The sequence below is a fragment of the Doryrhamphus excisus genome, linkage group LG8, assembly GCF_037039965.1.
Source record: "Doryrhamphus excisus strain RoL-2023G ecotype Guam linkage group LG8, RoL_Dexc_Guam_v1.1, whole genome shotgun sequence".
Lineage (NCBI taxonomy): Eukaryota > Metazoa > Chordata > Actinopteri > Syngnathiformes > Syngnathidae > Doryrhamphus > Doryrhamphus excisus.
In genome coordinates this window covers 22559175-22583776 of record NC_136364.1, presented here as the reverse complement: position 1 = coordinate 22583776, position 24602 = coordinate 22559175, and the positions used below count along the sequence as shown (strand labels likewise).

Genomic DNA, 24602 nt, shown 5'->3' with positions numbered 1-24602 from the left:
AGTAGGTATGGCGTTCATTTCCTTCTGCAAGAGGGTGCTGGTATCGATGGGTGAAACCATGGGGAACAATTTCACCCATCACTTCAGTCCAAAAACCACTTTCACTTTGTGGCTGCTTTCAAGTGTTTTTTTTGCTTAGTGGACATGTTTCACTATCTCTTCCTGGTGTTCATTCAGCGTAATGCCATACGGCAACACGGCACTTGTGTTGGTTTACTTCCGTGTGTGTGTATATGTGTGTGTATGTGTGTGTATTGTGTGCTGGGGGTGTGGGTGGCAGAGGTGAGGCATAAGAGTGCGGGCATCCCACCCTCGCTGTCCATCTCTGCTGTCAGTGGGTCCCAAAGGAGGAAAGGCAAATGTCGCGCCACAGAGTGGGCTTCTGTCTCAGCAATAAGAAACGCAGAAGAATGAATCTGGATGCTTTTGCGAAGCTCTGTGCGTAAGTTTATTTTTGTGGGAAATACCCAAGTCCACTCACGGGTCCACTCACGGGTCCACTCACGGCAGGGTGACAATTATTCTAATATGAACCAATGTCTTCTTTTCCATCCAGGGGCCATGACGTGGAGGTGGTGGAGGTAAAATATGTTTTTGTTATTTGGATTAATTTTGTGTCTGAATATTTTTGTTACATATCTAGTACGTGTGTGCATGTTTTTCTTATACAATACATGGATTTGGACTTGCACTCCATTGTTTTAATAGAAATAGTTGCCACTAGTTTAGCCCACTGTGCTCCCACTGCCACAGGTGTCATATACATATGTGCACAACTTTCGTAATCCATGTCACGGCCACCTGCAGCCCTTCGACGACACGCTTTCTGTGCAGTACTTGTCATAAGAAAAGGTCTTTTAAATGTGGATTTTTAAAAAATGAAATAATGCACCCATAAAGAATGCATGTTCATTACACAAAGAAGCAATCATGTACAAATGTGTTGTTGCTTATTCATATTTCATGTTGCAGATTGATCTTACCCAGCCGCTGGGCCCTCAGGGGCCCTTTGACGTCATCGTTCACAAGCTGTCTGATGTCATCGTGGAGGCGGAGCATGACAGCCAATCACGGCAGCTCCTGGCCAACTTTCAGGTTCCTGACCACATTCGCATTCATAAATGTCATTTTGTATTAATACCTGACAATAATGTGTTTCATGTGGTTACAAGCTTGTTTTGGGGTTCAAACACTTTCAGGTAAAATAAATTGTAAAGATTGTAAATTTTAGTATGATGGATTATTCAGTGATACAGTCAATTTGCATGACTTCCAACAGGGGTGTCCAAAGTGCAGCCTGTCGGCCATTTTTGGCTCATGTTTTGTTTTTAATTGTAAATTTTGTAATATTGTAAATATATATATATTTATATATACATTAATGGGAAATATTATTATATATTACACTAATTTTGTTAGTTTGTCAGCAATACAGCTGACCTCTGTTAGCCTATATTGACACTGGATTATACTGGATACACTGGATTGATTTAGCACAGGGGTCTCCAAAGTGTGGCCTGGGGGTCATTTGGAACATAACATTTTGAAATATAAGTATAATATGACAAAGAAAATGTAAGAAATACGAAAATAATCTTATTTTAAAAAATTACAAGAAGAAAAAAATTATTGGAATTAAAAAAAAATGAAGTGAATCAAAGAAAAAGTTCAAATCTTAGCAGAATAAAGTGAAAATGAGCCAAAAAAATTAAGAAAAAAATGCAACTTGTAATTTTATTATGAGGAAATATAATGTCATTTTAATAGAGCAGTGAAAATATTAAATTATATATTTTTGAAGTTGAAATATAATGAAATGACAAAACAAAACCAAATAAATTTGTAATTTGGGGAAAATTAGGTTGGGATAAAGGTTATGATATTATAGAAATATAGTCAAAAGATTATGAGGGTAAAGTTATAATATTATGAGATAAAAATTGATGATTATTTCAGAGGAAAGTTCACATTTTTTGAAAAATTACAAAAAAAACTACAGCAAAAAAGTGAGGGGGGAGAGAGAAATCATAAAAATTACTACAAATAATATACTTTTTTCTTAATATATCTGCACATGTTTTCCATTTTTCAGTATGTGGCCCTCAGGGGAAAAAGTTTGTACACCCCTGACTCAGCATCTTTATGGTGCAAAATGAAAGTTTAAACACCCCCAAATAGAGAAAGAAAGTGAAAGTGAGATGTCCCCTTGTGTTATGCTCCAGACCTACGTGTCCAGTCATAGCAGTACGGTTCTCCTGGACCCCCTTCCTGCCATGACGCTCCTTCTAGACCGCTTTGCTTCTTACCGGATCATGAGCAAGCTGCACAATTCCCTCCGAGGTGTCATGTATTACTCGAGTAGTAATACTGCTATGTTGTACTGTACAGTAGAATGACAAAAGGACCTCTAATGATGGATGTGTTCTACCTGACAGACTGGCGCATTTGCAGTCCTCCGTACCTGGAGGTCCACAGCGCCCGTGACATGCCTTCCATTCAACAGGAAGTGATGACGCACAACCTGAGCTTCCCTCTCAGTCAGTTTGCAAGTTTTTATTGTTACAATTATTGTCTTTTCCAATGTGATGACCGTGGCTCAAGTCCAGTGTTAGCATTAGTGCTAGTGCTAGCATTAGCCATTTAGCATCAAACTACCACAATGGTGCACGTTAGCACTCAAAGTCATCAAATCTTACTTTTATGCATTCCCACATAGGATCAGCATTTGGGAGTAAGTATAAGGCGGAAGAAAAAGGGGGAAAATACACCCAAATACATCCCTATAGCCCAGAAGTGCGTTGGTGCGTTCAATGACCGTCAAAAAAGAAGGACAAATCGCAGCTCACATTAAACATTCAAAAACTGTAGGATTTCTGATTAATAGTTAATAATTTACTGTAATATCATGATTAATTTCGTTGTATTTTAAAGTGTTTTGAAAGAGACATGAAATGAGTTTGCAATTTTTATTTAATGTTTCATGACTATTTCCCTATGTTTTAGCTACATGTCATGAAGGAAAGGTGCATTGTGGCAAATCCTTAATAATAATCATTTCTGAATGTTCCAAAATGGACTTTTTACTCACAAACATCTAGAATTTAAAAACCAGTATCATAAATAAATCGTATTTTGAGCTGACATAAATAAACAAAAACATGTTTGTGTTAGTGTGAGAGGCCTCACTCGCTCACATTTTGTATTTGCTAAACATTTGTAGCCGAATTTAAGACCTAATATGCTAATAATAAAGACAAATAGTAATACAAAAATATGCTTGTATTGTTAAATAATGGCCCATAGCTCCAGAATTTATATTCCTTTACATAAAATTTGATGTAATTATTTTTGTAATTGTACATCAAATCATTAACCACAAAGAGACTTATTAAGTTTTTATTTCTGTTATTAATTGTGAGGACGAAAAAATTAGATTAATCACGATCAGCTATTTTTGTCTACTTTTGTCTGCTTTTTTGTGTACTTTTGTATTTTGATAGCTCTTTATTTGACAGGAGCCAATCATGAATTATGAAAAAAAAAAATTCAAAGCGTTGGAAATTGCAGGAGGTCATAACTCAATATAACAATCTGACTGACGGTGTCTTGCAAAAAAGAAACAAAACACTAAACTCATCACACAGCTACTTAACAGTCAAAACCTAGATAAGAAATATGCAATAGTACAAGTAAAAATATACCTATTTTAACTTCTTCCCATGATGCATTTCATCACAGCAAAGCATTTCATTGCAGTGCTGCCTCCGTCCACCAGAGGGAGCCTGACATCATGACATTGCCAATTGAAAATGGAGAGCGCTAACCGCTAGGCTAAAATTCCAGAGGTCTCACTCGCTCACATTTTGTATTTGCTAAACATTTGCAGCCGAATTTAAGACCTAATATGCTAATAATAAAGACAAATAGTAATACAAAAATATAGTTGAATTGTTAAATAATGACCCACAGTTCCAAAATTCATTTACATAAATTCCTTTACATAAAATTTTATGTCATTATTGTTGTAATTGTACATCGAATCATTAACCACAAAGAGACGTATTAAGTTTTTATTTCAGTGATTAATTGTGAGTTAACTATGAACAAAAATGTGATTAATCGTGATCTGCTATTTTTGTCTACTTTTGTCTGCTTTTTTGCGTACTTTTGTATTTTGATAGCTCTTTATTTGACAGGAGCCAATCATGAATTATGAAAAAAAAAATGTCAAAGCGTTGGAAATTGCAGGAGGTCATAACTCAATATAACAATCTGACTGACGGTGTCTTGCAAAAAAAAATCATCGCACAGCTACTTAACAGTCAAAACCTAGATAAGAAATATACAATAGTACCGATACAAGTTTAAAAAAAATATATATATTTTTTACTTCTTCCCATGATGCATTTTATCATTGCAAAGCATTTCATTGCAGTGCTGCCTCCGTCCACCAGAGGGAGCCTGACATCATGACATTGCTGATACAATATAGGCCTCCATCATTTGAGGCAAATAAATGATAATTTTTGTGTCCAATGAAATGAAACTGTTTATGCTGGTATCACTGCTGATGCTCGTGATGCTACTTTGTGTTTTTTTATGACATGTAACGACACGATGAACTTTTCTGCTGAGCAGTTTGCAAAACAAGAGTGGCACACGGCTCTCTGTCCCATGAGGTGAATGCATCCATCTTATTTGTTATGGTTTTTTGGTCGATTCCGCACCTTTGCTGCAGTGTTTGTTTCCTCTGCATGCGCGGTGTCGTGCACAGATGTCGCTGATCTTCAGCGCAGCGAGTTTGGTGGAGATCCATCCTCCGTGTGTGCTCCAGACTTTTGTAAGCCACGGTGCCGTCCTGCACAAGGTGTTTGTGGTCGGAGACAAGCACTTCTGCGTGGAAAGACCTTCACTCAAGAACTTCCCCCCCGGCCCATGTGGTCAGACTGGAAATGTCTTTCTCTTTTTGATTCTTGTTGGAAGTTCCTTCCAATGTTTGTCTGTTTTGATGGGTTCCTTATGTGTTCTCCGCCCGCAGACAGAAAGACCATCTTCTTCAACAGTCATCAAGTGTCCAAACCAGAGTCAAGCTCTGACCTCACATCAGTCAGTATTTCTCCTTAATGCTAATGATGCTACTATGTTAATGTTAGCATGCTAACACTTAACACAAAAGCAATAAGTGTATCTATACATTTCTACTTATAAAAACAGCTAAAACACTACTATGCTAATGTTAGCATGCTAACAATGCTAGCATTAGCACGCAACACCGATCATGGTTGCAGTGTCTGTGTATATTAATACCTCAATGGCAGCATTTGACATTTTTTTGTTATGTTCATGTCAGCATGCTAGCCATGCTAACTGCTAGCTAATACACAGAATGATAGCCCAATGTAGCAATATATGATAGCAATAATGCAAAATTTTATTATTTTTTTATCCATCAAAATTAATTTTCCCCATGTCTCCTAGGGTCCTGAAAAAAACAACATAGACTAACTACCATCATGACCAGCATACGTTGTGTTTTCGTCCAGCATGAAAACACAACGTATGCTGGTCTATGCTGGTCCAGCAGGGGGGGGGCACCTAAATCATAACTTACACAAGATACAAAAAAAATTTCTGTCTGACATTCAATCATTCACTCATTTTCTACCACTTATCCTCACAAGGGGGTGCTGGAGCCTATCCCAGTGGTGTACACCCTGGACTGGTGGCCAGCCAATCACAGGGCACATATAGACAAACAACCATTCACACTCACATTCATACCTATGGACAATTTGGAGTGGCTAATTAACCTAGCATGTTTTTGGAATGTGGGAGGAAACCGGAATAATGTACACAGAGATGGCCGAGGGTGGAATTGAACTTGGGTCTCCAGCACGCTAACCACTCCGCTAAGTGGATGCTAATTTATATGATAAAGCTAATATACGTGCTAGTGAATAGCATTAGTGATTTTGACCACCTGCATAAATATGGCAATGAAATTGCGAACGTAGGTATAATAAATATATAATGGGTATAATAAGTACAAGTATAATATAATACGTGCATCTAATACAGGCATAATTAAAATAAAATGACACTCAATACTTTCAAAAGCTGAACGAGAGACAGGACTGACACGTTCCACATCTGAATGGTAACCTGAAAACATGTCCCCCGTGTGTCCTCCAAGCTGGATGAGCAAATGCCGTGCCTTCCTCCTCCCAGCTCGGAGGCCGTCGCCGCCCTGGTCAAGGAGCTCCGCATCCAGCTTGGTATGGCCTTGTTTGGCGTGGACGTCATCATCAACATCCACACGCACACGCTCACCGTCATCGACATCAACATCTTCCCAGGTATTGCACCGCCTCACTGGTACTGGTTTGATTACATTACGGTATTTGTATGTCAATATTAATATGACACTGACTTGTGTATTTTTAGGCTATGAGGGCGTGCCCCAGTTCTTCTCCTCTCTGCTGAGCTACATCGAGTCTCTGTTGGAGAAGAAAGATTCTGGTTCTGCAGAATCCAGTCAGCATTAAGGGGGTCCCTGCAGAACACAACTGTCAGTCAATGTGTTTCATACACTTTTATTGATTGACAGGTAGCATAGAAGACACAAAACACAGCACATTCAGTGACCAGTAATATTACAAATATTTGTTATCATTTATTATATTTTAGTACAGATTTGAAATGTTTTTCTTCTATCTTGCTGGTTTTTAGGATACACTTTGCACTTTAATACAAAACATGTAGATTGTTGTAATATTGTGATATGATGAAATATGTCATCTTTGGAATGGATGATACTACGATTATCACTTTAATGACTTATTAAAATACCTGCTATATATATATATATATGCTTGCGTTATGATTATGATATATTATTGCATTCTACGTTGTGCTATTGCAGTTTCTCTGTTGGTGACCCTGTTCGTTGTGTGTGCAATGTAAGCAAAGTCCTCTTGGGGGCGCTGTTGTGTTGTATTTCGTATGACCTTGGCGCAAAGATATTCACATTGCACAATGTCAAGACAGCAAGCACTGCACTGGGATGTGACGCATTGTTGTCAGCGTTTGTGTTACCGTACAAGACAGGAAAATGGCTTTACTGCGTCCCCCCCCCCCCCCCCCGCCCCCCATGGGCCTCATCCTTGGCTTGTTATAAGAGTGCAAAGCTGCCTCAACCTGAAGTGACACTTTGAAACCTCGTAAGCTCCATCAGTCCATCGGCTCTACACGCCATTTGTGTTCTTTGTGTCACCCTCGAATGTCGTCAACAGTCGGATTTTAACAGTGCAGGAGCCGAATGAAGCACATTCCTCGTCTCTAATGATGACATGATAGAAATATCAGTGATACATAACAGTCATTATAGTTCACGTGTAGCTATTGGTTATTGCACATCGTAGATATTGACACGGGGAATCCGAGACATGACGTACAAATTGAAAGAAAAGTGCTGAATGCTTTGCATCTGTGGCAGTTAGCACTTAATTCACCTGTCAATCATACAACCCCCGAGAATGAACTAAAGAATCAGAATCTAGAAAACACTTTCCAATCCAATTTGACATCAGGTAGAAAACAGAATGATGTCGATGTGTTAAAACCAGAATGCAATCATGGGTTTTGTCAGTCTACGACCCTGTGTGTGTGTGTGTGTGTGTGTGTGTGTGTGTGCGTTTCATCCTCTGCGTAGCTCCCTCAGCTCTGCAGCAACTTCACGTAACTGTGCTTCGATTTCCAGCAGCTCCTGCAGATGTAAACAGGACAAGCAGTTCAAGACCCGTTGAGATTGCAGCGTCTCCAAGTACAGTGCACTTATAAATAAAATACAAATAGTTGAAAAAAAATACTTATAAATAGATAAATCCAACATAATGCACTCATACGCGTCAATAAGAACGCCTTCTTTTAAAGCCTTCACATACCAAACATATGATTAGTAGTTTTGGTTTCATCTTGAAGTACTCTCAATTTGTGATGGACTAGGAGACTATACCTGTTAACTTTGGCTATTTCTCGTCTTCATTAGTGTCCTGTGAGCAGGAGCCTACCCCAACAGGGTGGAGCATTGACACATCTGTCATAAACAGTACAGCTCTTATAGTACTTGGTATTTTGAGTATTAAATGCAGTACGAATGCATTCCGACATCTAAACATTCCGATAAGACATTCAGGCTGACAATTTCCACATTCCAAATTTTTCCTGGAATTCAATGGTTCAGAGTCACACTGCACTATAGTTGTGTACTATAATTGTACTATAAAAGTACTATAATTGTGTACATGTTGGCAGGTCTGCCCGCCCGCCCCGATATTTACGAAGCATTGCTGAAATTCCACATTTTCATTACACCAATACCCTTTCAACTTGACTAGTTACTGGGGAACTTCGGCATAGACATTTAGAGTAGTTATGGAGGACCTAATGAAGAACTAATGACTAAGGCACATATATTTGGAGTAGTTACCGAATAACATATAAAGAACTAATGAGGAACTAATGAACATACATTTAGAGTAGTTATGGAGGACCTAATGAAGAACTAATGACTAAGGCACATATATTTGGAGTAGTTACCGAATAACATATAAAGAACTAATGAGGAACTAATGAACATACATTTAGAGTAGTTACTTGGGAACTAATGTTGACCTAATGAGTAGAATAGCTACTGAGGAACTAAGGTACATACATTTAGAGTATAGTTATTGAGGAACCAATGAGTAGAGTAGTTACTGAGGAATTAAAGCACATACTACATCTACAGTAGTTATTGAAGAAGGAATGAAGAACTAATGACTAAGGCACATACATTTAGAAAAGTTACTGAGGAACTAATGAGTAGAGTAGTTACTGGGGAACCTGGGCACATACATTTAGAGTAGTTATTGAGGAACTAATGACTAAGGCATACATATATTGCATTTAGAGCAGTAACTGGGGAACTAATGAAGAACTAATGAGGTACTAATGAGTAAAGTAGTTACTGAAAAACTAAGGAATATACATTTAGAGTGGTTATTGAGCAACTAATGACTAAGGCCCATAGTGCATTTAGAGTAGTAACCGAGGAACTAATGAAGAACTAATGAGGTACTAATGAGTAGAGTAGTTACTGAGGAACTAAGCAACATATGTTTAGAGTGGTTATTGAGGAACTAATGACTAAGACACATAGTACATTTAGAGTAGTAACTGAGGAACTAATGAAAACGTAACGAGGAACTAATGAGTAGAGTAGTTACTGAAGAAGTAAAGAACATACATTTAGAGTGGTTATTGAGGAACTAAGGACTAAGGCCCATAGTGCATTTAGAGTAGTAACTGAGGAACTAATGAAGAACTAATGAGGAACGAGTGAGTAGAGTAGTTACTGAGGAACATACATTTAGAGTGGTTATTGAAGAACTAATGAGGTACTAATGAGTAGAGTAGTTACTGGGGAACCTGGGCACATACATTTAGAGTAGTTATTGAGGAACTAATGACTAAGGCATACCTATAGTGCATTTAGCGTAGTAACTGAGGAACTAATGAAGAACTAATGAGGTACTAATGAGTAGAGTAGTGACTGAGGAACATACGTTTAGAGTGGTTATTGAGGAACTAATGACTAAGGCACATAGTACATTTAGAGTAGTAACTGAGGAACTAATGAAGAACTAATGAGGTACTAATGAGTAGAGTAGTGACTGAGGAACATACGTTTAGAGTGGTTATTGAGGAACTAATGACTAAGGCACATAGTACATTTAGAGTAGTAACTGATGAACTAATGAAGTTTTTTGATAGTTTTTTAGGCATACAGTAGTATAGGGTGGTTCGGTACTCCCTTCCTCATTAACAATACTACAATTGTGTGTACCGTAACGCAGTGTTACCGTGTATTTATATGATCCTAAGACTGCATCCTGAAGGTGATATGACAACATGGACCTACCTCCCCTTGATCATCGTCCAAGTCTTCATCATCATCATCATCGTCATCCTCCTCCCGGTGGTCTTCATCTTCTCTGATGTACTCATCCTCATCATCCTCTTCCTCCTGGTTCCGATTCTCCTCCTCTTCATCCTTTAATCTTTCCCGCTCAAACTGGCGAGTGGCCTCATCGCTGGCTTTCTCCATCACCCTCTTCTGCTGCGGATCCTTCACTTCCACGACTTGCTGTTTGCTTTTCACTTCGTTCTCTGGAAGCTCCTTAGCTCCTCCATCCTTCACGTCCTGCTCAGCATCATCTCTCTTCTCCGCTTGCGCCTCCTCTTGCACTCGCTCCATCTTCTTGACCAGTTCGTCCAGCTCTTCCTGCTTCTCCTTCCGTTCCTTCTCCTCTTCCGGCTTGTTCTTAGACTTCAACTCCTTCAGCTCTTTCTCCACCTTCTCTTTCTCAACACTCAGCTCCACCTCGTTCCTCCTCTGGTCCATCTGCTCCTGAACTTGCTCTTTGTCTCCTGCCATCTCTTGCTTTCGTTCCTCCTGCTTTGGACCACCTTCAGAGCCTTTGTGGCTCCCCAGTTCCTTCATCTCATAACGCTTCTTCTTCAACTCCCTCAGCAGCTCTTTCAGCTCCTCGTCATTTCTCTCCTCCTTGTCCTTCTTGCTGATTTCTTCATCCAGAAGCTCCTCAAGCTCCTTCGCTCTTTCTTCTTCATCGTGAATCCCCGTATCGTCGATCCTTGGCTCCTCCATTTCCCGATTCTTGGCCTCGTCTTCCTCGGTTGTTTTGGCTCCATCGTTTTCCTCGTCCGTCTGTTCCACGTCTCTATCTTCATCAAGCAGAGCGGACTCGTACCTCTCCCTCGCTTCATCTCTCTCTGGAAGACAAAAGGTCAGCGCCAACGTGCAGCAGAATCACATGACATTATTAATAATAATAATTAAAAAAGTGATGACTTCATACCTTCATCAGCGAGCCTTTGCAGCTCCCTCAGGAGACCCTGGTGTCTTTGTACTTCATCAAGTTCAGCTGCAGGACAAAACAGGAGGACATCTCATGATATACACCAGGGGTCTCAAACTCTATTTACCTGGGGGCCACTGGAGCTCGGGTCTGGGTGAGACTGGGCCGCATCAGGTTTTCCAAAAAAAAACATTTTTAAAATGTTTTTATTAAATTTATTTATTTATTAATTTTATTAATTCATTTATTAAAAACAAAAAAATTTAAAAAAACTTCGCTTTGGTTCCAATTTTCTCCAAGAAAAGCTCTGATAAAACATTCCACTCTTCTCAAATATCTTACTTTTTATTTTTCTACACAAAATAAGATGAAAAATAAATAAACAAATCAAGAATAAAGAAAATCAATCAATCAGTAATAAATAAATATAATAATAATAATAAAAACTTAAGAAAGCACATATAGTTGGTGGGTAGACAAATGATTTTTTCAGATTAAAATGAACAAAGCATTATTAGAGCCCTGTAGACATGACAAAACACGACTATAGTCACATTTATACTCTTTTTATTTACAACATATTGCGCAACTGCAGGGTCTTGAGACACATGCTAACTCGCAAACTAGAGAGCTAGCGACCTAAACGGTAGCCTTCAAGTTATTTCCTTTAAACTTAAATAGCCAAAAACTTACCACTTCCACACGGATAGGGAGGATAACTATTAACAGTTATTTAACCTTTAACATGAACATTAATCAAATGTAATAATTTTTTCTGGGTACATGATACCATACAGCATCCATATCAAACTTGCGTGGGCCGCACTAACATTAAACTTTCATATCAAGGCGGGGGCCTCAAACTAGTGTCCTAATAATAAGCTACCTTTCAGGTAGATTCACTGAATGTGAATCTCAAAACTGAAGTAAATTTGTGCATAAATTGATCCTCCTAATCTAATCTACAGGAGCTAACTCTATGGGTGAATAGTTAATGGAGACATCACCTGCTAGCTGAGGGCCACACCCATGTTGCGACCCTTCTCCATTCAGCGTCTCCTGAACAATACATTCCACCTGGACACAGGAACAGGAACAGGAACAGGAACAGGAACAGGAACGTTATTGCTGGAAATATGTGCTGTAATATACATCATAATAAGGGAGATGATTTCTGACCTTTGCATCATTAAGAGGCGACTTTGCAGGCCGAGATCCCACTGGAACGCACAAGAAGAGAATTAGAAGCACCACAGTTTTCATTTCTGCTACGGCACGGAAGGAACCTCCGGCATGGAACGAAGAGAACGTTCCTCGTGCGAGAGGCAGGACTTGTTTTTAGGTAAGCGTTTTGTTACCTTGGTGAAGTGACACAGCAAAGAGGCTTATGGGCTGTATCTTTCTCTCCCACACACACACACCCACACACACACTTTTCCCAGGGGCGTAAGCTCACGGGTAGGTTCCACCTGGGGCTAAATCGGTCTCAAATCCTTTACCGCTATTATATCATTAAAGGCACCCTAAGAGGTGCAGCACTTTACTGCAAACGCAATGTGTGTTTATCCATGTTGGATGTGGCTTTCTCATTTGCAGGTGAATAAAATAAAAGATAAAGATCCACACGCTATCAGTGATGGGAAACTCCAGACCTTTTACTGGTCCCAGTTCTGATGAGCCGTTCACTGGAGTGAATCGGTCCACCCGGGACAGTAAGAAACTCACAGATGCTCAAAAAGGTGTGAATCTGGACCTCAGTCTCTTCAAACAAAAATTACTCTTCAATAAAAATCACAATATTTCTGTTTTTGTTATATTGACCAAAAAAAAACCCTAAATACTATTAGGAAAGCAGGAAGTGAACAAATGTAACAGTTAGTGATTGTAAAAGTACCAGATGGAGGGGTAGGATTTAATAAGCTTTGCTTCTTCCTACTCCTTTTGGACATGTGGAACTGGGAACTGATTATGGGATGCACTCAATTGGAATCTGATGCATGTTACCATTACCATTACCATTACCATTACCATTAGGGTTGGGCGATATATCAATATTTCTTTTAAACACAATATCAACAACAAGCATATCGTTCATATCGATATACACTGGATTTGATGCGAAGGTCTGATGATTCAAGATGGTGTCGCCCAAGTGCGAGCTAGTTACGGCAGCTCCTTATCTTCTGCAGCATTTTAGTGTTTATTAGTGTTTTAGTTATGACTTTATTATTGTTTTTTTGTGCTATACCGACCCCTCAAGCGAGTGTGTAGCTTTGGATGTTGATCTTCTTATGTTTATAGCTGGAACGTTTATCCATTGTTTACACTCGGGAGCAACTGTTAGCTTTGAGCACCCCTTCGTTACTTGAGCAACTGGAGATCCCTGTGGAGATATGGAGGAGGAGAGGCTGCTTGGTGGGATATTGAACTTATTCTATATTTATTTAAAGATAATATACTATTTTATTTCAATGGCTATTGCCCTGTAAGATTGTTTACATTTTAATAAAACTTTGCTTATGTATTTGTGGAAAAGATATCAGGATATGTATAGTATATATGTGCAAAAGTGCAACATCACACGTATTTCCGTGTGTTTACAGAAGTAAAGATTACAGCCGGGTGTGGCTCTTGTGGCAATATCAAGGATTTTATTCAACGGGAGATAATATGTTTAATATTCATTGAAGAACAAACGATTCAATGTTCATGTGCAGCACATGAAGAAGAAAGAAGGTAAGAATTTCGGTTCTTCTGTGGGCGCAGAGCAAGTGTGTTGCAGACCATGCAGGTTGTGGTGTTGCCAAGATCCGGGTGAATGTTTTGGACCGGTCTTACACAGTCCAAAGTACAAATAAAAGGGGTCTCAAGCACATTTTGATGCAATAATTCCTCACATACACACAATAGTATTAAACACCTCCAGCAGTTGATGCCAGGATGTGGTGGAAGTGAGGAACATCTACCTGGCTGCTAACAAGGTTCCCCTGTGTGGAGCAGGCATGTCAGCTTGTTCTCACAGTGGGATTATCCCCCCCCACACACACACACACACAGTATGCTTGCACATATTGGATCACTTGGACCAAGAGACCGGAAGTAGCAGCGTGCACGCCCCTCTTTAAGCTTTATGCTTTTATTTGTTCCCATTTAAGCTGCAATATCTGATATAAAAAGTTCATATTTGGATTATACTGCAGTATTTGGCATCGACTTGTAAACAATATGAATATTTAAAAAAAAAGCGTGTATATTAATGGAAAATACACAAACGAGTAATGAAAAATATCGATCTCATCGTGCCTGTATCGATTCCATACCGATTCTAAAATTGGTATCAATATTGGATTACCCGCCCACTACAATACACGACATTAGCTCCAAGGTTAGCAGCTAGCTAACTGAATAACGATGCTTTTGTGTATGGAATCTAATAGTTGCCCTCACGTGCCGAGTTAGCGTTATTATTATCATATACCGTATGGAGATATGTCGGTGTATTGGATATGAATGTATGGAAATATGACCGACACTTACCTCCCACGGCTGCTAGGAGAAAAACTGCGGTTATGAGAACCCCCATATGATCCATAAAAGAGGTTCCTTAGGAGATATCCTTCACACCGCGGGTGGATGCTCTATTCACACGCACGCGCACACACACACACACACACACACACGCGCACAGTGGTTGCGCAGAACCCAAGCCAGAGACGTGTGTGTGTTAGTGTGTGTTAGTGTGTGTGTGTTACTGTGTGTGTGTGTGTGTGTGCTAGGTCAAATGACGTAGCCCAGCTCAAATCCTCAACTGTGTCACATGCACTCAGTAAATAAATCATATTTAAAAACATTCTTCATTAAAGCTATATTGTTATATATTGTACTCATTTGTGAGTAGTGCAGGGGTGTCCAAAGCACGGCCAGGGGGCCATAGTGGCCCTTTATGTATTTTTTAAAACACAAGTAAACAACGCCAACCACAACAAAGCAGTCATTTTATAAGAATAAAGTTAAATATTAGTTTAATATAGCATCAAATAGTACTATGAGGAAAAAAAATAATTCATTTTCTAGTCGTAGGGTATGCTGGAGCCTATCCCAGCTGTCTTCGGGCGAGAGGCGGGGTCCACCCTGGACTGGTGGCCAGCCAATCACAGGGCACATATAGACAAACAACCATTCACACTCACATTCATACCTATTGATAATTTGGAGTAGCTAATTAAACTAGCATGTTTTTGGAATGTGGGAGGAAACCTGGAAAAAAAACACGCATTCACAGGGAGAACATACAAACTCCACACAGATGGAATCGAACACGGGTCTCCTAGCTGTGAGGCGCTAACCAATGTTGGTCAAAGTTCATTCATTTTCTACCGCTTATCCTCATGAGGGTCGCAGGGGTGCTGGAGCCTATCCCAGCTGTCTTTGGGTGATAAGACGGGGTACACCCTGGACCGGTGGCCAGCCAATCCCAGGGCACATATAGACAAACAACCATTCACACTCACATTCATACCTATGGACAATTTGGAGTGGCTAATTAACCTAGCATGTTTTTGGAATGTGGGAGGAAACCGGAGTACCCGGAGAAAACCCACGCATGCACGGGGAGAACATGCTAACTGGAATCGAACTCCGGTCTCCTAGCTGTGTGGCCTGCGTGCTAACCACTTGTACAACGTGCAGCCCAGACAAAAGTTATATTATAGGAGTAAAGTTATTGTGTGATGACAAAAATGTTGAAAAATACAAAAACTGAATAACAAGCAGTGGACCAAAAGTTTTTATTTCTGCTACGGTACGCTGCCATGGAATGAACTGCTATGTCTGCTATGATATTTTCTGGTTATTATATTCCATAACCCTCAGGATCTTTTATCATATATAAAAACATTCATTCATTCCTCACCTCGCCCCTCAGTGAGGTCAGCTGGGATAGGCTCCATGACCCTAATGAGCCTAAATAGTATAGCGAATGGATGGATAATAATATATAATATTTGACCAATAATTGTTGCTATTCCCTTGAGCAAGGCACCAAACCACCCCAGTCTCAGCTCAGTTTCCCCCTCAGTCGACATCCGGTCTGGTTGTGGTGTACACAGCAGCCAACTATCATAAACAAAAAGTCAAATACAAGTAGTATTAAATACATACAGTATTACTAGTTGTAGTATATTGGGATTTACAGTGTGGACATGTTTTCTGCAACGGTGCAATGATGCTAATGGAGGAGCGAAAGAGCACATCGTGGCAGTCGCACAAACTTTATTTATTCATGTTTTGAGTGCATGATAACAGTACATAGTTTCTATGGCTCACCATGGGGGTCCCCTTTTAGGGTTGACTTATAATTGGGTTTAATCCAAGATGTTCATCATGTTGAATGTGGATCAGCTCTCGGGTTTAAGAACAGTAACTCCTGTCTGACATTCATCATAATAATTGCAGTACAGTATAGCAAGAATTTGCCATTAAACGTTTGCACGGGTGTCTGTAAAAATGCAGATATGGATGCATATCTGTTAACATCTGATGGACATAACTCACTCATTCATCATTCTCCCTAAATGCACTGTTCCTGAACTGCAGCTGCACCCCCCCCCAATTTATCATTAGATGTAACATATATTTTACAAAAAATAAAAATTGTACATTAGTGATTTTGCCAATATGTTTCCTTGATTTTTTGCATGAGGCAACAAGTTATAGCAGTGGTTTCTTTCACTAGCAGCCCCCTGGCCCCCAATGCAAGACTATGACACCCCTGTTGGAGAAGACTCGTTTTGATTAAACGATTCCTTTTAGTCAGGCCCCAAAAACTCCAAAAAGACCCTACCATGCATCTTAAAGGGTAATCAATGATTGATGATGATGATGCAGTAACGATCAATCACAGTTGCTGATAGAAGGATAGATGACAAACGACAAATTCATGATGCTTTAAGAGTTGCCGACAAAGCAGGACTCAAGAAACCCTGGTCTTGGAAAAGTGTGAGTTAATGGAATCACTATAATTTTATGTGTTGTTCCCAACATCGACGTCACCTCATTTTGGGAGCGGGCCTGGGTGGGCGATAGGGTTGGTTTGGACCGATGTACTTCAGTGGCGCGTACGATGGCCTGTCAATGACTTGAAGGCCCAAATATGGTTGCAAGGCTGCAGGGACTCGCACAAATCCTTCCTGCGGTACAGAAAGACACAAATGTATTAGGTATTATCTGAAACAATGGAAGGATATATCTGTGATTTCCCTAAACAATACTCATGCAGTACTGTAGAGAATGATTATACATGGGTTATGATACATTCATACGGCGTTATGTTAGAGTAGGTTCGCTATGTAATGGTAATGGTAATGGTTTAATTTCATTTGAACATGCATCAGATTCCAATTGAGTGCATCCCATAATCAGTTCCCAGTTCCACATGTCCAAAAGGAGTAGGAAGAAGCAAAGCTTATTAAATCCTACCCCTCCATCAGTAACTGTAACATTTGTTCACTTCCTGCTTTCCTAATATAGTTTAATTTATATTTATTTTTTACTAAAAAAAAAATAGTTCAGTTCCTGCTTTCCTAATATAGTTTAATAATTTTTTTAACTAAAAAAAATTGTTCACTTTCTGCTTTCCTCATTCATTCATTCATTTTCTACCGCTTTTTCCTCACGAGGGTCGCGGGGGTGCTGGAGCCTATCCCAGCTGTCTTCGGGCCTAATATAGTTTAATTATTAAAAAAAACATTTTTTTATTTTTTGCTCACTTCCTGCTTTCCTAACATAGTAAAAAAAATTTACTTTTTTACTGAAAAAAAAATCGTTCAGTTCCTGCTTTCCTAATATAGTTTAATAATTTTTTTAACTTAAAAAAATTGTTCACTTCCTACTTTCCTCATTCATTCATTCATTTTCTACCGCTTTTTCCTCACAAGGGTCGCGAGGGGTGCTGGAGCCTATCCCAGCTGTCTTCGGGCCTAATATAGTTTAATTATTTAAAAATTTTTTTTTTTTTGCTCACTTCCTGCTTTCCTAACATAGTAAAAAAATTTTTACTTTTTTACTGAAAAAAAATTGTTCAGTTCCTGCTTTCCTAATATAGTTTAATAATTTTTTTAACTTAAAAAAATTGTTCACTTTCTGCTTTCCTCATTCATTCATTCATTTTCTACCGCTTTCTCCTCACGAGGGTCGCGGGGGTGCTGGAGCCTATCCCAGCTGTCTTCGGGCCTAATATAGTTTAATTATTAAAAAAAACATTTTTTTTATTTTTTGCTCACTTCCTGCTTTCCTAACATAGTAAAAAATTTTTTACTTTTTTACTGAAAAAAAAATCGTTCAGTTCCTACTTTCCTCATTCATTCATTTTCTACCGCTTTTTCCTCACAAGGGTCGCGGGGGGTGCTGGAGCCTATCCCAGCTGTCTTCGGGCCTAATATAGTTTAATTATTAAAAAAAAAAATTTTTTATTTTTTGCTCACTTCCTGCTTTCCTAACATAGTAAAAAAAAATTTACTTTTTTACTGAAAAAAAAAATCGTTCAGTTCCTGCTTTCCTAATATAGTTTAATAATTTTTTTAACTTAAAAAAATTGTTCACTTCCTACTTTCCTCATTCATTCATTCATTTTCTACTGCTTTTTCCTCACAAGGGTCGCGGGGGTGCTGGAGCCTATCCCAGCTGTCTTCGGGCCTAATATAGTTTAATTATTAAAAAAATTTTTTTTATTTTTTGCTCACTTCCTGCTTTCCTAACATAGTAAAAAAAAATTTACTTTTTTACTGAAAAAAAAATCGTTCAGTTCCTGCTTTCCTAATATAGTTTAATAATTTTTTTAACTTAAAAAAATTGTTCACTTCCTACTTTCCTCATTCATTCATTCATTTTCTACCGCTTTTTCCTCACGAGGGTCGCGGGGGTGCTGGAGCCTATCCCAGCTGTCTTCGGGCCTAATATAGTTTAATTATTAAAAAAAAAAAAAATATTTTTTGCTCACTTCCTGCTTTCCTAACATAGTAAAAAAAATTTACTTTTTTACTAAAAAAAAAATCGTTCAGTTCCTGCTTTCCTAATATAGTTTAATAATTTTTTTAACTTAAAAAAATTGTTCACTTCCTACTTTCCTCATTCATTCATTCATTTTCTACCGCTTTTTCCTCACAAGGGTCGCGGGGGGTGCTGGAGCCTATCCCAGCTGTCTTCGGGCCTAATATAGTTAAATTATTTTTTTTATTTATTTATTTTTTTTGCTCACTTCCTGCTTTCCTAACATAGTAAAAAAATGTTTACTCTTTTACTGAAAAAAAATCGTTCAGTTCCTGCTTTCCTAATATAGTTTAATAATTTTTTTAACTTAAAAAAAATTGTTCACTTCCTGCTTTCCTAATATAGTAAAATTTGTATATATTTTTTTACTTTAAAAAAAAAAATCACATCCACTTTCTGATTGGATTGTCAGTATTATCTGTTTTGCTAACTTTTTACTGCTAATTACAGATTCATAACAAATATCTTATATGAGCATAATTTCAGAAAGCAATCTAAAGTAAAGCTTGGCTTACCTTGGTCTGGTGAGTCTCTAAGATGGCAATGATTGTTCTGGGGATGGCACATGCTGTAGCATTCACCTATAAAAATAATAAACACACCTGGAGGGTTTGATGTATGCGTTGTAAACAGCAACAGCAGGAATAAACACCAGTGTGCCTCTTCTTTGGTCTTACCGTGTGGGCGTACTGCAGGCTGCCATCCTCTCTCTCGTACAGGATGTTGAGTCGTCTGCTCTGGTAGTCGGTACAGTTGGAGCCGCTGGAAATCTGGCGTGCAAGACAGAAGAATGACTGCAAGAACACACATTGCACGTCATCTGAATGGAAGGCAACAATATAACAACACTGACCTCTCCATAACTGTCCCTTCCAGGCATCCAGGCTTCGATGTCATATTTTCGGTAAGCTGGAAGACCCAACTCCTGCGTTGGCATGTCCAGCACTCTAGAAATAATACTTCCAAATTACAAAAAAATGAAACAAAAATGTGATAAATGATTGTTTCAGACCTGTAGTGCAGCTCCAATGCAGAGAACATCTCTTTTTGTAAAGACACAAACTCCTCCAGGAGCTTAGTGCTCTCCTCTCCTGTTTCGTCTGCTGTCACTCCAAACATCTCCACCTGGATGCACAATTCATTCACATTTAATGGAGTATTGATGTAACAAAAGGATTCCTACTGTACTATCTGGTACTGTGCTGGGGTCCACACTGACCTTATTGAAGTGATGGACTCTATAGAGGCCCCAGGTCTCTCGTCCCGTATCGGTCTCTGCTCTGTAGCACGTACTACTGCACACTGTCCTGCCGCAGAAAGCGACGCCGCAGATCAGCTAGTCATTTTGCTAACTGTAAGATGCTAGTTACCTGACAGGTAGCTCCTTGAAGTTAACTGCGTGATCCATGAAGTAGCCTGGTTGAAAAGAAGTATCACACAATGAGAACGTGAAGAATCATTTTTTATTCCAAGTTATCATACGATCATCAGACCTGCCACTCCAACCTCTCCAGTGCCAGCCAGGCTTAAGTTGGGGAACCGAGCTGGGTCCAGTGAGTAGACCTGAGAGCGATGGGCATTGGGCTGCATGCCACATCCCTCCTGGAGGAGCATGAAACATAACAAAACATTAGGAGGCGGGGCGTGGGGCATTGGCAGGTGAAGCATTTTAGCATGAGCAGAAAAAAATATAATAATACTGCCAGAAAAGTCATCCCATTAAGTAGTTTGCAGTATTTTACAGCATCATGAGTGAAATACATGTACATGTTGTGTACTCAAACACAAACAACTTCAGTTTCCACTATTAAAAACACATAAATCTGATCTAGCCGATTAAAAAAATCACTTTAAATTTGTGTGTAATTTGGATAGCAGATGCAGTAAAGTATCCATTTTACACAATAATACACTGACTCACATTATAGTGTGGCCTTGAGGGAGGAATTTTAGATCTAGTGTAACTCTTGTATTAAATCTCACTAGATTGTAGCGGTGCAGCAAGGCTGAGGCTGGCATGACGGTTATTGTTTTTTTTCCACTTGCTGAAAATAAGACAAAAGATAGGTTAGCACACAGGTTAAAAAATATAGTACTCACAAATACTGCTCCCTTCAGCATGTCAGGTACTACCATGGGAACAAAGCCCTATTGTAGCAAAAAGAAAAAAATGAAATATTATAAATCCCCAAAATTTGGGGACACCCTGGAGTGGTCAGCAGCCAATCACACCGACGGACATTTTCGAGAAAACCAACACACACGCCAATCAAACACCTCACTACTATTTGGTTTCATTTATGTGAATTATTCTAAAAATTTATTTCACCCCATAAAAAAAAAGATTCATGCAGCTTACACGACGTTGCAGTGTATCAAGTGCAAAGTTCTGGAGCGCAGTCTGAAGTCTGGCCCCCACTCCCCTCAGATAGTAGGACCTATGGCCTGAGACGTGAGCTAGGTTTCTGCATGAGAGCAAAGGTTTTCATTAAAACATGGATGGGTGGAATTTGAAGGAATTTTCTTTCAAAATGGAAGGATTTCTATGTTGAAAACATCTTTAATCTACAAAAACAACAGGCCCTGCTGTTAATTATAATAAAGCTTAAAAATGATTTTCTGAATGTAGTGGATTTTCAAGTGGGAGCAACTACTTTGGGAATTTTGCCCATCATTCAAAATCCTTATGTGAAACACGACCACATTTATTTCCCTTTTCTGTGCTTTATTACACAAAAACTGGTAAATATGAGCTAGCTTACCATGCTGTCATTGGGATACACATATTTTGAATAAGAAAAAATGTTGCATGGTTTGATAGACATGCTGTGATCATGCTTTAACACATACATTGATAACATTTAATAGTTGCAATATCTTGTCGTATTTTGATGATTCAAGCCACATATAGCCTCAGCGTCATTCACAGATGGAAGAGTGGATAGCTCGCTCTCAATATCGCTACAACAAGATCCTCATTTGCCGTCACCATTTTTTTTTTTACCTGAGGACCAGAGTACACGTCTTGTGCTGGAAGATACAGCCATTCCAATGAGAGCGGACATCTAAGTGTTGTCGCTTCTGTTGTTGTTGACAAAACTACAAGTATAAGTACGTGTATCAATTTGCTGTGAAAATATGTTTCTGTAATGTTTTAAATCATCAAAATACCGCAACTATTGAATATTATCATCAGTGTTAATGTTAATGCATGACCATGAGGTTCTTTTAGAGCAGGGGTAGACAAGTAGACCAGGGGTCTCAAACACGCGGCCCAACACTAGTTTAAGGCCCCCGCCTTGATATGAAAGTTTAATGTTAGTGCGGCCCGCGCAAGTTTGATATGGATGCTGTATGGTATCATGTACCCAGAAAAAATTATTACGTTTGATTCATGTTCATGTTAAAGGTTAAATAACTGTTAATAGTTATCCTCCCTATCCGTGTGGAAGTGGTAAGTTTTTGGCTATTTAAGTTGAAAGGAAATAACTTGAAGGCTACCGTTTAGGTCGCTAGCTCTCTAGTTTGCGAGTTAGCATGTGTCTCAAGACCCTGCAGTTGCGCAATATGTTGTAAATAAAAAGAGTATAAATGTGACTATAGTCGTGTTTTGTCATGTCTACAGGGCTCTAATAATGCTTTGTTCATTTTAATCTGAAAAAAATCATTTGTCTACCCACCAACTATATGTGCTTTCTTAAGTTTTTAGTATTTGCCGTTTTATTATTATTATATTTATTTATTTATTACTGATTGATTGTTTTTCTTTATTCTTGATTTGTTTATTTTTCATCTTATTTTGTGCAGAAAAATAAAAATTAAGATATTTGAGAACAGTGGAATGTTTTATCAGAGCTTTTCTTGTAGAAAATCAGAACCAAAGCACTGAAAAAGTTTGTATATTTTTCTGTTTTTAATAAATGCGTTTTTTTTGTTTTTTGTAAAACCTGATGCGGCCCAGCCTTGCCCAGACCCTAGCTCCAGTGGCCTCCAGGTAAATTGAGTTTGAGACCCCTGTTTTAGAGAGTCGAAATTGTTGTATCTCAATGACAGCATTGTAAGCTAGCTCAAATAAACTATTTCTAGTGTTATAATGCACAGAAAAAAAGAAAGTACTATGTGTTCATGTTTCACATAAGGATTGTGAATGATTGATGAATTTTTTTTGAAGTGCAGTTCCCCTTTAAAGAGTGATTGTTACCTCTGTCTGATGAGACCCAACTCCTCCCCCAGTTCAACATGGCCTCTGGGCTGGAAGTCAAATTCTTCAACAAAGAGATGACTTTTAAACACATATACTTCATGTGGAAACAGTAAATATTTTTTTTTCATTTGTTCCTGAGAGCTGTCTACAATACTAACCTGGTTTCTGTCCAACCAGCTCCACCACCCTCGCCTGGCTCTCATCTCCAATGGGCTGAGAAGGAAGTTGGAAATTTCGGTAAATATTGCAGTGACGATTTGAAACTGCATCATATGATATATGCACATGTACTGTTATCTGTCAAGTGGGTGAATTCTCACAACATCAGGGTGCGACGTGTTGGGCAGACGGAGGGCTCGGCTATAGTGTTCCTCATCCAGCTCTGTCTCTCGGGGATACAGTTGGTTCAGTCGACTGCGGATGTCTCGACCTTTCAGCAGAGACTGGTTGTACTCTGGAAGCTGTGGAATGAAGAGAAGGAGCTCCAAATTGATACTATGATGTAGTCAAGTATACAAAAGTTGGACTTACATTGGTTAAGGCTTTCTTTGTGTGCTTTGCCTAAGAAGAGATGATTTTGTCAAATGGATGATTCAGTTTGACATCACTGACATCAAAATCAAAGTTGCAAGCGAGGTTGTGAAACCTAAGTTTATGAATTCAAATAAACGTATCTCATAAGAATGCAACAACCCCAAATTTTACTGACCACTAAAGCTTTGACTATTCCACTGATTTGCTGCTTCTGCTCTTCCAGCTCTGAGATTTCTGCTCTTATTGCCTGGAGTTGCTGCCACACACACGCCTGCAATACGGGAGACACACATTTACGTCATTATTATTCTATCAATGTCCATTTTTAACAACAACCACACTTACAATTCGCCTGACGTCTTCGCCGCATAGCTCGCCCTTCCTATTTTCTACATTAGCTATGACTTTGTCTGCGTCTTCAACCACTCCTGTCATGTCCAGTTCCGGCTTGTCGCTATATCCTTCACGGACATGCTCATATAAACTGCTCCGATATTTATGACAAAAGCGACGAGGAACGACTAAAATCGTCTTCTTTGTAGAGTAATGGCGCATCACTGGCGCCAACACAAAAAACCTTTTCGTTGTAGCGCTTGTAAATAAGCACGTCGCCATGTTTGACATATGGTGTCGTGATGCGTTCACGGGGCGCTGTAATTACAGAGACTTTACAGAGATTGGGTGCTTACGACTACACATTTACCAACGCAGATTTATCATTTTTTGAAATATACTATGTAAACTATGACGTGCTTAAAAGAGTATGACATAATTAGCTATTTACGGAAATAAAAGACGTTTCGTAGGTAATTTTCCGCTCTTGTGAAAATCGTTCTGTTTGAAACTACACGGACGTTGTACGGAAAGGCAGCACGACTCCGGAAGCAGAAATAATCTAA

General features: G+C 39.0%; 3 protein-coding genes across 3 annotated transcripts; 1 reads left to right on the top strand and 2 right to left on the bottom strand.

The window, feature by feature from the left end:
• Positions 1–240: 240 nt before the first annotated feature.
• Positions 241–7119, top strand: LOC131134212 (inositol-tetrakisphosphate 1-kinase-like). The gene is made up of 10 exons (XM_078793054.1): positions 241–442; positions 557–581; positions 973–1095; positions 2223–2340; positions 2436–2537; positions 4639–4679; positions 4775–4940; positions 5039–5106; positions 6194–6356; positions 6445–7119. Exons 1-10 carry the CDS (start codon positions 360–362, stop codon positions 6543–6545), a joined length of 990 nt encoding a protein of 329 aa, XP_078649180.1. The 5' UTR covers positions 241–359; the 3' UTR covers positions 6546–7119.
• Positions 7120–7638: 519 nt separating this feature from the next.
• On the bottom strand, positions 7639–14603 carry LOC131134211 (uncharacterized). Its single transcript, XM_058079227.2, has 6 exons — positions 14457–14603; positions 12099–12139; positions 11927–11996; positions 10920–10985; positions 9962–10833; positions 7639–7765 (listed from the first exon to the last, which is right to left on the bottom strand). The coding sequence occupies exons 1-6, from the start codon at positions 14509–14511 to the stop codon at positions 7697–7699; spliced, it is 1173 nt and encodes a 390-aa protein (XP_057935210.2). The 5' UTR covers positions 14512–14603; the 3' UTR covers positions 7639–7696.
• A 1536-nt stretch (positions 14604–16139) lies between these two features.
• Positions 16140–24346, bottom strand: sars2 (seryl-tRNA synthetase 2, mitochondrial). The gene is made up of 16 exons (XM_058079226.2): positions 24049–24346; positions 23879–23974; positions 23701–23730; positions 23490–23630; positions 23328–23382; positions 23167–23230; positions 21325–21430; positions 21066–21113; positions 20459–20567; positions 20336–20381; positions 20185–20272; positions 19978–20090; positions 19819–19912; positions 19643–19735; positions 19481–19546; positions 16140–17107 (listed from the first exon to the last, which is right to left on the bottom strand). Exons 1-16 carry the CDS (start codon positions 24325–24327, stop codon positions 16967–16969), a joined length of 1569 nt encoding a protein of 522 aa, XP_057935209.2. The 5' UTR covers positions 24328–24346; the 3' UTR covers positions 16140–16966.
• Between the last annotated feature and the right edge of the window lie 256 nt (positions 24347–24602).